Raw genomic sequence first — 13,822 nt, forward strand, 5'->3', positions numbered from 1 at the left:
AAGTGGAAGAGTACAGGTTGTGGGCTTCCCATAGGCATATCCTGTTGGTTGTGGGATGGCTTCACTAGAGGGGCCTCTGGATTGATCTGGCAAAGCTCTTCTTGTGCTCTTGGAGTTGCCAGTGCTCGATGAGATGGTATAAGACACCTTCCTCTGTCAACTGCCACCTGTGTTTCTCCCTCACAAAATGGCTGCCAAAATGAGGAAACCAGAAGGAAAGGGAGACTCGCAAAGCTTGCCACACCAACCTTTGCCAACTTAGTGCCCTCCAGACATTTTGGACCCCAACTCCCATCAGTCTTGGCTAGCATTGCCAATGACTGGGGATGATGGGAGTTGTAGTTCGGCAACACCTGAAAGATACCACTGTTGCCTCTGGATAGGGTTGACCAACTTCTCCTGCAAAGGAGCACAAGTCTTCTACAGGTTGCTCGTTTTAATGTTGTGACTGCGTCTGGAAAGACATTAAGCTTTTTGGGGGGAAAGAACGACACATTTTTATGGATGTTTTTCTTTTTTTAAACCACAGCCTCCGCTTACATAAGCCTAATCACCTGCAGGGCAATCTTAAGGCTGTTACTTTCTTTAGGGATTATAGAAACCGCTGGAGCTGGCCTTGGTAAAAGTAAGTTTATGGGGTGCTGAGTCATAGCAGTGACTTATTAAAGAGCCTTTGAGGAAAACTTGTCTTCTGTGAGAAAGCCTCGTAATGTGTAATGGGATCAGAAAGAGGCCTCAAGTTTGGTCAAAGCATGCTAACTTTAATGTGGTTAAAATAAAAAATAAAAGTTGGACCAATTTTTGCCCTGTAGAACAGGAGAGAAATCCTAATTTGATTAGCGCAGGGGAAGCTGGCCCAGTCTCTGTGGCTAAATCCAATATAGCTCAAATGATGTACTGGAAATAGCATGACCACTGTCTGTAACCAGCATGGTTTTGCAATCCAATGTTCTCTTCCCGTACAAAAAAAGGAGCGTGTGTAACCACATGGACCTCATATTTTCTTTCTAGAAGTGAAATTACAGTGCAGCAGGTGAGAGTTTTGGAGCCTTGAACAGGGAAAGGGACTGGTTTCAAATTCCTGCTCGCTAGGTGGCCTTTGGCAAGGTACCATCTCTCTACCTAGCTTGCTTCACTTCCTGCACATACAACAAGAGCCGGTGTAGCCAAGAGAGGAAGCTGCAAATCACAGAGTCCCGGGTTCAAATCTCGCCAGAATTGAGAGAAGGTAGCCTTAGTTAGACAGGAAACCCTCTGGGGCTCAACATGTCTTCAATTGCAGTGTAGCAGTAATAATATGGATATACAGGGCAGGGTTATTACTAGTAGAATAACGTCTGCGAACCTTCTGATGTTGGAGACTGCAATGTGCCTCTTGGGAACACCCTTCCCCATTTTCACAGGCTGAATAGGGAAGAGAGGAGTTGTAGTCCGAAATGTCTAGAACAGGCACGTCCAACAGGCTGATCATTGGACGTCTGTGGTAGATCACTGGTAGATCACTGTCTCCCCCCAAAGAAGCTCAATAACTTTGGCTCCTCTAAAAAAAGCTCAAAAATTTTGCCCTGCACCCCCCAAAAGCGGGACTTTCCTCCTCCCTAAAAAAAAGCTCAACTTTGACCTGAACCCCAAAAAAGGGGGATAGATCACTGCCAGTTTATAACTCTGTGAGTAGAGTTGGACTCCCCTAGTCTAGAATACCTGAGGCTGGATATGTATGTGTTTCTGGGTGTGTTTGGTTTTGCAAGGTGAGCTTTGTGAGCTTTCTTGTACAGGGAAGTTTCTACTGTTTGATGTTTTCTGGCGTTTTCATATTTTGCTGGAAGCTGCCCAGAGTGGCTGGGGCAACGCAGTCAGGTGGGTGGCATATAAATAATAAAACAACCCACTCCAATTCTGGTTTCAAAGGACAGGAAACTGCTGTGGGACATGTCGCCTACACAGGAAGGGATCTTCTCTCACTTGTGCCCCCCACTCAGCTCCTTTCTGAGGGGAAAGTGTTTTGGCTGCCCAAAAACTACAGCTCCATTAGTAACGTTTCAAACTGCTGTCTCTCTTAAGGAGTGTAGGAATTTTTTTTAGGAAATATGTATCTCATTTTTCCAGCATCCATAGTTCTGCAAACTGCTGCCCCTCCCCAGAACAGACCTTAAACACAAAGCCCCATCCTTTGTTGATGTCTCTTGCATTATTCTGGACGGACAACTCTCCATAATGCTTTGCTTCATTCTGTTGCATGTGGGAAAAGTTCTGAGGCCTGCCATTGTGTCCTTCTTTTCAAGGAGTGTTGTCCCCGATTAGAGGATGTTTGGAGAGTCCAAAAGACTCTGAGATATGCTCAGAGCTGCAACAGAGCTTCCATTCAGGCAGCATATAATAATCAAAACCACAAAAGTCCTCCAGAGTTTCCACATTTAAGACGTTCCTTCCTTGTTTTTGTTTTCAACAGACATAAGAAGAACCGGGAGGTGGCCAGCGAGCTTCTGATGAGATTAAAAGACAACAGAGATCTTCAAAAGTTTCTTCAGGATTGCCAAGAGGTATGGTTTTTTTGAGGGAAAAGAATATTTGGCAAAAAAGGCCCCTCATTTTCTCCTTGAACAAAGTTGGCTTAGAATCACGCTTTTTCTCTTTGGGTTTCCATTTGTCTTTCATCTCTGATCCATTAACTTATAATAGATAAGAGGCGTCATCCCTGAAGCAATTGATTACCTACCCTCTAATGGCAGCCAGTTATTAGAGAATTTCCCCACCTACCTTTTTCGTTAGCGGTTAAATAAATTTTGTCTCTTTTTATTTTTAAAAATGGGATATTGTCCACCCTGTGGACTTGATCCTGGAGATTAGGTGTTGTTGTTTACTTGTTTAGTCATGTCTGTCTCTCCGTGACCCCATGGACCAGAGCACGCCAGGCACCCCTGTCTTCCACTGCCTCCCGCAGTTTGGTCAAACTCATGCTGGTAGCTTCGAGAACACTGTCCAACCATCTCGTCCTCTGTTGTCCCCTTCTCCTTGTGCCCTCCATCTTTCCCAGCATCAGGGTCTTTTCCAGGGAGTCTTCTCTTCTCATGAGGTGGCCAAAGTATTGGAGCCTCAGCTTCAGGATCTGTCCTTCCAGTGAGCACTCAGGGCTGATTTCCTTCAGAATGGATCGGTTTGATCTTCTTGCAGTCCATGGGACTCTCAAGAGTCTCCTCCAGCACCATATAGGCAATTGATTACCTACCCTCTAATGGCAGCCAGTTATTAGAGAATTTCCCTGCCTACCTTTTTCGTTAGTGGTTAAAGAAATGTCTCTTTATTTTTAAAAATGGGATATTGTCCACCCTGTGGACTTGATCTTGGAGATTAGGTGGGAAAGGGTAAAACAAAAATTCCCAGATGGACATGATCTAATGTGAATCCCCCCAAACCCTGCTATGTTCATGGAAAAGAAACCTGTATATGGCAGAAAGCAAAGTCCACAGGTGACTAGCTTCGTATTGTTTCACTTTGTTAAGAAAATCCACATGCATTTTTCATTCAGATTGAAGAGCGTCTTCTTGGTGCGTTGCCCAGAAACTAGAGATTTTTCATGAGAAGCAGCCCCAATAAACCAGAGGGCTGCAAGGAAATCCCACCCTCCCCATTGCACCCCACACATCTTTCCCAGGGTGGGGCTGGGAAAGGCTTTAATCTGTCTGAGATCTTGATAGCTGCCTCCTGCTGAGAGTTGACAGTGCAGGCTGGGTGGAATAGCATGAGGCAGCTCTCTGTGATTGTAGAATACGAGTCGTCCAGATCTTTCAGAGCCTGGGACAGACGGGGCAAAGGGTAGAAGAGAAGGAATGGTTCAATCCACGGCATCTCCCAGTCGAGCTGATAATGTCTCCTGCTGTCAGGGCAGGTGTTGGGAGCAGGCCAGCAATAAATCATAAGGCGCCTGTGAAGTTAAGGCTTTGTTCAAAGAAACACAACGGCTCAGGCCTAGAGAACACAGCAAGTCTTCCTGATAGATCTTGCCCCAACAAGGAAGGTCTCTTGTCTTCCCACAGCTCTCTTAAGTCACCTAGTCCCCCAGTTCCTTCCCAAGCAATCTGAGACTGAGACACCTTGTCTGTCTTTGCTCCTCCCTCTTCATACCTTTTTGGGTTCTGGGAGACCAAGCGGATGGGGGAGACAGCCTGGCTTCTCCACCAGCCTGCCTCTGCCTCTTGGCCCCTCTCCTCTTCAACCTCTGCTTCTGCCTCCGAGTCTGAACTGCCCTCTGCCACAGCCTCTTCCTGCTCATTAAACCCTATTACCTCTTCAGCTTCCAACACCTTCTCCCTCTGGTCACTCATCGTCATCCCACCACCAATCCCCTAGCTCTGAGCTTTCTTCCCCTGGGGTTTCCCTTGGGGGTTCCCCAGTGGGCACCTCCCACCGCTCCTTGGCATCCAGCCAGTCTGTGACATCTACCTGCAACCTCGAAGAGCCACTGTCAGTCAGCATAGACTGCACTAAGCTAGCTGAGCCAGTGGCCTGACTTAGTGTGAGCTTCCTATGCTCTTATCTCATGATGTTCCAGGACAGGAGCCTGAGAAAGCATCTTTCCATAGGTCAGGATAATATGGCACCCAGTAGGAACATGTTGCTGCCCTGGGGACAGAGGCCCCAGCAGGAAACTCCTTGGTCCATGAACAGGCCTCTTTGTTATCTTCCTCTGAAAGGCAGATTCTTCTAATTCCGGAACATTTCCCCTTTTATTGCCGCCCTTAACGAGCCTTTTATGAAGTGACCTTTGCAAATGTTCGTGAATGAATGAAAAATGCCCTTTGTCGGCCAAAGCCAGGGGCGCCTGGGCTCGCCATCCTGCTCCGCTCTGCCTGCCTTAGGCGAGGTCCTCTCTGTGTGGGAGGGTTCTGCTGCAAGCAGCAAACTGTGCACATATTTTCCTGTTGGGGCAGTTGGCTGGAGAGATGCAAAGCACACAGCTTTTTCTAAACACGCCACATGCTTTCCTTAATCTTAAACGGGAAGAACAGTCAACGGGTTTGGGGCCTTCTGATCTGGGCTAGGTTTGTTGGCAACAGCAGATGGTCAGCAGCCCCAGGCAAAGGCAAGAGCCAGTGTGGTGTAGTGGTTAAGAGCGGTGGACTCGTAATCTGGTGAACTGGGTTCGATTCCCTGCTCCTCCACATGCAGCTGCTGGGTGACCTTGGGCTAGTCACACTTCTTTGAAGTCTCTCAGCCTCACTCACCTCACAGAGTGTTTATTGTGGGGGAGGAAGGGAAAGGAGAATGTTAGCCGCTTTGAGACTCCTTCGGGTAGTGATAAAGCAGGATATCAAATCCAAACTCTTCTTCAAGAGCTGTGGCTTTCTTATATTGAACCTAATGTAAGGATGCCCAATACATCTCGTGCTGAATGCTAGTAAATGTGTAGACCGTCTTACATTGGGTCAAGCCACTGGTCCACCTACTATTACCTACTCTAACCTTCACCAAGACTGGTCATGTTCTACCTTCACTGTTGGAGGCAACATGCCTCTGGGTATCAGTTGTTGGGCATCAGAAGTGGTAAGAGTGCTGTTGCACCCGGGGCCTACTTTTGGGCTTCCCGTTGGCAATTTGTTGGTCACTATGAAGACAGAATGGGCCATTATCCTGATCAAGCAGACTCTTCCTAAATGTGCTTCAAATGTATAGTACATATGCAGCCAATGTCTGCAGTGGGGAGACTACTCTACCTGTGTAGGTTGCCCACCAGCTTAGCATCCTGGGGAATCTGACGAGTTTTAATCATCCTTGGGTCCCCAGGTGTTTATGGATTACAACTCACACCATCCCTGGCAAAGATAGCCAATGGCCAGGGAGGATGGAAGCTGTGTTCCAATAACACCAAGGAACCCAAATTATGCAGAGAGCCTATACGAGTGGATAAGATGACCCACTGCAAACGTTCACCCTCCAACACAAGGAGGATGGTGGAGACAGACGTGGCGGTGCAACAGAGGTAGCAGAGTCCCCATGCTTATCCCCAACTCTCCATCGCAGGAGAGGCATAGCACCCAAGGAAGGTCGCTGCATTCTGTCATTCCCTTTCCACTCAGAGCAACAAGAACGATGGGAACAAATCATCTTCTTCTTAGAGGAGGGGAGGTTTATATGGTTGGAGGAGCCACCCCTGAGGTATGCGCAGCCACAACACAAAAAATACCCCTCTTCTTCTTCTCCCCTTCCCCCCCACAGCTGTCGCTCTGGATTAATGAGAAGATGCTTACGGCGCAGGACATGTCTTATGATGAAGCGAGGAACCTGCACAGCAAATGGTTGAAACACCAGGCCTTCATGGCAGAGCTTGGTTCCAACAAAGAATGGCTTGACAAAATTGAAAAGGTGAGCACGTGTGGGGGAAAAGCTGTGTGAAAGCCCACAAGATGTCCAAGGAACTGTCTCTGAGGTGCCTGCTGTTTGTTTGTTTGTTTTTAAATGCTCATTTTATTCTTCAGAGCATTTGGCTTTGGAGACACACAGCGCCATTTTGACTGCCAAGCCTTTTGGTTAATATTAGTTTGATGTGGCATAAGAATTCCTCCTGAATGTGTCGAGGCGGCGCTGTGAATTTGTACAATTTCTTCTGTTGTGCACAAAGTGTTTTGAAATCCTCACCGTACCAACTTGCCTGTGGTTACCTTGTGAGAGCAGTGACAGTGAGCTCCGTTTTTCACCTGGGCAGCTAAAGGCTGGTGTTTTCATGCATATGTAGGCTACTACACTCAGGGATGTTTCCAGGCTGCGGAGAGGCCTAGCTGATTTAGTAAGAAAAGAATGCCAGCTTTGGGCTTTAAAGTCCTTGGCTCAAGTCTCATCCCAACCAGGAATCCCCTCAGTCACCGCAAAACAGCTGTCCTCTCAGCTTTCCCTCCAGCCATTAATGTGGAGAGAATGACGTCTACCTGCTTCACAAATCTGCTCTTTGAATCAGCGAGGTAACAGCTGATTCATGTTATTTTTTAAAAAACTGGTTTTTAATTTCAAGTAACAAAACATACCCTTAGTTGTTATAGAGAAAAGAAAGAAAGAAACATTAACATTCACTTGTTTCTGGTCCCCAGGCTGTTCTAACCCACAAAGCTTAAAGGGTTTCTGTTTGTTTGCAGGAAGGGATGCAGCTCATCGCTGAGAAACCCGAAACAGAGGGTATCGTGAAAGAGAAGCTGACGAGTCTGCACCATATGTGGGAAGTGCTTGAAAGCACCACCCAGACAAAAGCCCAGCGGCTTTTTGATGCCAACAAGGCTGAGCTGTTCACCCAGAGCTGTGCTGACTTGGATAAGTGGCTGAATGGCCTGGAAAGCCAGATTCAGTCAGACGACTATGGCAAGGACCTCACCAGTGTCAATATTCTGCTGAAGAAGCAACAGGTGAAGTGATCGGAGCAGCTTCTTTCAGCGAGGAGAGGTGGTTGGAGATAGAGAAAGATATGAATATATGCATTTCCTTGTTTCTAAAATTAAAATTACACAACTGCCTTTCCAAACACCGAGCACCCAAGGTGGCTGAAATCCCTCACTCTTGAAGCATTTATTATTATTATTATTATTATTATTATTATTAATAATAATACAGTGGTGCCCCACAAGACGAATGCCTCGCAAGACGAAAAACCCGCTAGACGAAAGGGTTTTCCGTTTTTGAGGCGCTTCGCAAGACGAATTTCCCTATGGGCTTGCTTCGCAAGACGTTTTCGTCTTGTGAGTCTTGCGATTTTTTTTCGCTTTTTTCTCCCTTTTTCTAAGCCGCTAATAGCTGCTAAGCCGCTAAGCCGCTAATAGTGCTTAGCCGCTAAGCCGCTAATAGGGTTGCTTCGCAAGACGAAAAAACCGCTAGACGAAGAGACTCGCAGAACGGATTCTTTTCATCTTGCAAGGCACCACTGTACCTCATACCTATGGGACCGCCTCTCCTGGTATGTCCCACGGAGGACCTTATGGTCTTCAAACAAAAACATCTTGGAGGTCCTGGGCCACAGGGAGGTTAGGCTGGCCTCAACCAGAGCCAGGGCTTTTTCGGCCATGGCCCCAATCTGGTGGAATGCTCTGTCACAAGAGACTAGGGCTCTGTGGGACTTGACATCTTTCCGCAGGGCCTGCAAGACAGAGCTGTTTCACAAGGCTTTGGTCAGGGCACAGCCTGACCCCCTCCTTTGGCAATCCTCACAGAACTCTAGCCCAATGGTTGCCATTAATTTGATTTAAACTGATTTTATAATGAAATGATTTTAGAATGTTGTATTATTTTACTGTTGTTAGCCGCTCTGAGCCCGGCTTCGGCTGGGGAGGGCAGGATATAAATAAAATATTATTATTATTATTATTATTATTATTATTATTACTACCTATTTACTTGCCCTTCACCCTAAGGTCTCAATGCAGGTTGCAACATTAAAATACGAAATTGAAACAGAATACGTAACATAACAACAACAGGTATCTGAAGAAGTATGCATGCACACGAAAGCTTATACCCAGAACAAACTTAGTTGGTCTCTAAGGTGCTACTGGACAATTTTTTAATTTATTATAACAACAACAACACACTTTCCTAGTAGTACAAGCTTCTCCCACCAGGTGCCCTCTTGATGTTTTGGGCTACACTCCTTCACAGCCCCACAAGTTGATTGGGGCTGATGGAAGCTGGAGTCAAACAACTTCCAAAGAGCATCAGGTTGGGGAAGGCTGCCTCAGCATCAGCAGCATCGCACTGGAAGAGAATGGCTAATGAACATGTATATTCCTCTCCCTGCCATTTTAGATGCTTGAGAACCAAATGGACGTCCGTAAGAAAGAGATCGAGGAGCTGCAGAGCCAGGCCCAGGCGCTGAGCCAGGAGGGCAAGAGTGCCGACGAAGTTGACAGCAAACGCTTCATCGTGGAGAAGAAGTTTGTGGAGCTGCTGGAACCCTTGACCGAGAGGAAGGCCCATCTGCTGGCCTCCAAGGAGATCCACCAGTTCAACCGGGATGTGGAGGATGAAATTGTGAGTTCCAAAGTTCTTCCAAGGTCCACTTGCTGAGAAAGCAGATAGAGAGAAGTTTCTCCCATAGTAATGGAACCTGATTTCATCCAATGAAATTGAGTGGCGGGAGATTCAGGGCAGACAGAAGCAAGTTCTTCTTTATGCAGCACATAATTTGCACCCACCAAGTTAAAAGGAGATGAGATTCATAGAGGATAAGATCACCAGGGGCTACTAGCTGCAATGGTTGGGTCTGCCTGTTACCCTTCATTTCCCGTGGATATGCCATTGAGTTACTTTGCCATCTTATTTCCCTCCCTCTAGTTGTGGGTTGGAGAGAGGATGCCCATTGCCACATCGACAGATCACGGGCACAACCTCCAGACTGTACAGTTGCTCATTAAGAAGAATCAGGTAAGTGGCTAAACCTGCCTGGATCCAAAGTAGTACAGTGATTCCCAAATGGGCAGACTATCAAGGGAGGCCTTTAGGAATCCTTTCTCTCATAATACTAGGGATCACCCAACAAAGCAGAGCAGGTGGACAGACAAAAAGAATTACTTGTATCACTTTGACCCACAAACACACAAGTAGAGCCCAGAAAGCACATTTGCCATTTTTGAAATCTCCCTACCCCTACCCCCCGGGCACCTGGCCACCTCCTAGTCTTTAGTGTACACTTTGCATTGTGGTCAGATTTGGCAAAAGTGTTGTGCCCTTTTTACAGATTGTGAGACGGGTATGATGGGTACAGAGATATCGCCCAGATCTCACCTAAGACATCAGTGGCAATGCCAGAGGTTGAATCCTCCCTTCCCAACATGTCTCCAGGATGGATGATGATGGTGGCGGTGGCTGTGATCAAGTGTATTACCCACCCCTCACCAACAGATCCCAGGGCTGGTGACAACAATTTAAAATTCAGAGTTAAAAACAGTTAAAACAAATTAGAGTCACAGGAGCAGGGTGGGTCCTAAAAACATAATTTCAGGTGTCAAAAGGCCAGGGTAAAGAGATCTGATTAAAACAACCTGCTCTATAGGTTACGTTTGTCATTGGGTTTTCCTGCATGCGGACTCTACTGCCATGGACAGTGGGTGTTGAAACTCATGGGACCTTGGCGCCATTTATGTGGAAAGACAGTGTTCAAATATAAATAACAAGTCTGTGGTCCCAACACACATCTTGTGCTGTATTAAATCAGAGTTTCCCAACCTGGGGTCGCCATCTTGTTTTTTTGGACTACAATTCCCATCATCCCTAGCCAGCAGGACCAGTGGTCAGGGATGATGGGAATTGTAGTCCAAAAACAGCTGGGGACCCAAGCTTGGAAAACCCTGTATTAAAGGATAACACTGTAAGATGCAAAAGTCACCCTGGAGATACCAGTCTCTGTGGCGAGTGTAACATAAAGGCCCAAAGGCCTTTGAGTTGTCATCCAGTTTCCTTCCCCGCAGTAGTAATGAGTCCTTTAGCCCACTGAAATTTATGCCGCTGGGCCAAAATGACTGATGGAAGCACAGGTACCGTCAGAACATTTTGTGCTCTCGCTCTCTCTCAAATTCTCTCACACAGCATTCTGGGAGTCTGCCCTCCTGGATGACTTCCCGTTGTCTTTCTTTCCAAAGTGTTTGTTCGATGAGCTATTTCCAACCCGAGTGTTGAATTTCCCACATTAGACACTTCAGAAGGAAATCCAGGGGCACCAGCCTCGCATCGACGACATTTTCGAGAGGAGCCAAAACATCATTACAGACAGCAGCCTTAATGCCGAAGCAATCCAGCAGCGGCTCGCAGACTTGCAGCAGCTGTGGAGCCTCCTGATAGAGGAGACGGAGAAACGCCACAAGCGCCTTGAAGAGTCCCACAAAGCCCAGCAGTACTACTTTGACGCCGCGGAGGCCGAAGCCTGGATGAGCGAACAGGAACTCTACATGATGTCAGAAGAGAAGGCCAAGGTAAGTCGGCATCCATGTAGACGCGGCCTATGGGCACCAGGGGACATCCGCACTATCGGTTTATGCCAGTTTGGAAACCAGGCTAATTGACATGGCTTCGAAGGACTCTGGGAACTGCCATTTTATGAGGGGTGCTGCAATTTTGTTGCCAGATATCCCATATACCCTTCATAGAGCTATGGGCTCCAATGGTCCTTAGGACTGGTTCAACATAGGCATGTACTGTCAATCTGATTTCCGTACATTTCATTAGAAGCACACATTCTAACCATGTTCTCTCTGATAATGATAATAATACAGTGGTGCCCCGCAAGACGAATGCCTCGCAAGACGGAAAACTCGCTAGACGAAAGAGTTTTCCGTTTTGGAGGTGCTTTGCAAAACGAATTTCCTATGGGCCTGCTTCGCAAGACGAAAATGTCTTGCGAGTTCCTGCGGTTCCCCTCCCTTTTTTCCCTTTTTTCTAAGCCGCTTATCTGCTTATCCGCTAAGCCGATAAGCCGCTAAAAGGCGCTAATAGCGCTAATCCGCTAAGCCGTCAATGGGCTTGCTTCGCAAGACGAAAAAACCGCTAGACGAAGAGACTCGCGGAACGGATTCTTTTCGTCTTGCGAGGCACAACTGTAATAATAATAATAATAATAATAATAATAGTAATAGTAATAGTAATAGTAATAGTAATAATAGTAATAATTTATTATTTATACCCCGCCCATCTGGCTGGGTTTCCCCAGCCACTCTGGGCAGCTTCCAACATAATAAAACATGATAAAAGATCAAACTTCCCTAAACAGGGCTGCCTTCAGATGCCTTCTCAAAGTCAGATAGTTGTTTATTTCCTTGACATCTGATGGGAGGGCGTTCCACAGGGCGGGCCCCACCACCGAGAAGGCTCTCTGCCTGGCCCCCTGTAACCGCACTTCTCACAGGGAGGGCACCACTAGAAGGCCCTCGGAGCTGGACCTCAGCTTCCGGGCTGAGCGATGGGGGTGGAGATGCTCCTTCAGGTATACTTGCATGTATGATTGGCTATGTGACACCACAAACACAACATACCATCTCAAACACAGTGCCTTGGGGTGGAGTTAGTTCAGTTACCTCAGTCATCAAGTGTACAGCAATCTAATGCAGGAAAACTCAACGGATATCCAGGCAGCTCCCCACTTAAGGCGCATTTGACTCACTCACGACCAAATCTTTGTGTGGCACAAGGAAATAAAGAAATAAATTTGATTTAAACGGCGAAAAGGTGCGAAAATGGCAAAAGAGGCTCGAATACGATCTCAAAAACTGCAAAAAGAGAAGGGAAAATGCCTAATAAGTGCTGCTGGGTTTTCCAAGGGCTTCTAGAGGTTTAGAAGGTGTTTACTGGCTTTTTAGATGGTGTTCCCTACCATACGTGATTTTACTTACATATGCGGTCTCTGGGAAGTTGTGGCCGCTCCTTCCTTGGAGGTTAGTAAGCACTGGTTGGATGGCCATCTGTCATGGATGATTTAGCTGAGTTTCCTGCATTGCATCAGGTTGGACTAGATGACCCTTTGAGTCCCTTCCAACTCTACATTTCTATTATTCTACCGCCCAACGCAAGTTGGGGTCCCATATGTTTTTATGAAATCCTCCCCAGAGAGTTGCAGAGGTAGACAGAGATAAATGAGTAACAGTTATTGCCCAGCAGAAATCACTTTCAGGTTCTATAAATCATTTGGCTGGTGGAGAAGTTTAATGCTTTGGCGCAGTTCTAAGCATCATTTAGCCCAGAATCCATCTTCCAGTAGTCGGTGCCTGTTTCTATTTTTGCTGCTTTGATTGAAAGGTTCAATTTTTCCGCATTTCTATTTCTCTCTGTGTGTCCTCCCCCCCCCCTTTCTGTGGAAAGTCTGACATCATTTATGTTTAATGACACAGAAATATCCAGCAAGAACTGCTACCCAGACACAGTCAGAACATGTCAAGGTTCTGTGAGTTTACGAAATACAGCTACAGCAAAACAGTGCGATTGCACAGGGTAGCTGGAGTGAGCCAGCAGATACCTGTAATTTCTTCCCCCAAACTCTTGTGCTTCTCTTTTTTTTTTTAAATGATATTTATTATAGTTTCCAATTAATACAGAAAATAAACATACACACAAAAAATAATAATAAAAACACAAAAATACAAAAGCAAAAAAAGAACAATTAAAACAAATATAATTTCCATTACTCATTTCCATTAACTTATTTCCCAGACCTCCTCTCACCTCCCCCTTTTGTATTCCCGTTCAGATTCTTAGTTCAGCAAATCCTTATTATAACTTGTTATAACTTATCATATCTTATTGTTCAACCAAACTCTTGTGCTTCTCAGTGCGCGCTTGCTGAAGTCGGTTTTAGAACATGATTGAACCGCTTAAGAGAAATCAAGCCCCATCTTCTTCCTTCGCTGCCTCGTCTCTTATATGCTTTATGTGCTGTGGATTCTCAAGTTTTTATTAGGGTGGAGCAAGAAGGCCCTTTTTTTCTAGCCCTAGTTTATGAACACCTTTTTCAAACAAACAAATAAAATATCCCAGGTTTGTTTATACAGTCGTACCTTGAATACCAAACACTTTGGTACTTGGACGTTTTGGCTCCCGAACGCCCCAAACTCGGAAGTGATTGTTCCAGTTTGCGAACGTTCTTTGGAACCTGAACATCCGACTGGGCTTCCGCAGCTTCCAATTGGCTGCAGCAGCTTCCTGCAGCCAATCAGAGGCTGCGCTTTGGTTTCCAAACGTTTTGGAAGTTGAACGGACTTCCAGAATGGATTCCATTTGACTTCTAAGGTACGACTGTATTTGAACTCCTCTGCTTGGTTCACATTGATTTGCCTTGGTTATAGGTCATATTATAATTGCAACCTAA

General features: G+C 46.2%; 1 protein-coding gene across 3 annotated transcripts in view; it reads left to right on the top strand.

Annotated features, from left to right (window-relative positions):
• Nucleotides 1–13,822, top strand: part of SPTBN1 (spectrin beta, non-erythrocytic 1) — a 238,388-nt gene that overhangs the window by 189,621 nt on the left and 34,945 nt on the right. For all 3 annotated transcript variants that reach the window (XM_081854422.1, XM_081854424.1, XM_081854423.1), the window contains 6 exons: nucleotides 2,450–2,540; nucleotides 6,214–6,360; nucleotides 7,125–7,388; nucleotides 8,779–9,003; nucleotides 9,307–9,396; nucleotides 10,662–10,940. In XM_081854422.1, the coding sequence (XP_081710548.1) occupies nucleotides 2,450–2,540; nucleotides 6,214–6,360; nucleotides 7,125–7,388; nucleotides 8,779–9,003; nucleotides 9,307–9,396; nucleotides 10,662–10,940 (1,096 nt within the window). The remainder of the gene's footprint in view (nucleotides 1–2,449; nucleotides 2,541–6,213; nucleotides 6,361–7,124; nucleotides 7,389–8,778; nucleotides 9,004–9,306; nucleotides 9,397–10,661; nucleotides 10,941–13,822) is intronic.

Source organism: Podarcis erhardii (genome assembly GCF_964252035.2).
Source record: "Podarcis erhardii genome assembly, chromosome: 3".
Classification (NCBI taxonomy): domain Eukaryota; kingdom Metazoa; phylum Chordata; class Lepidosauria; order Squamata; family Lacertidae; genus Podarcis; species Podarcis erhardii.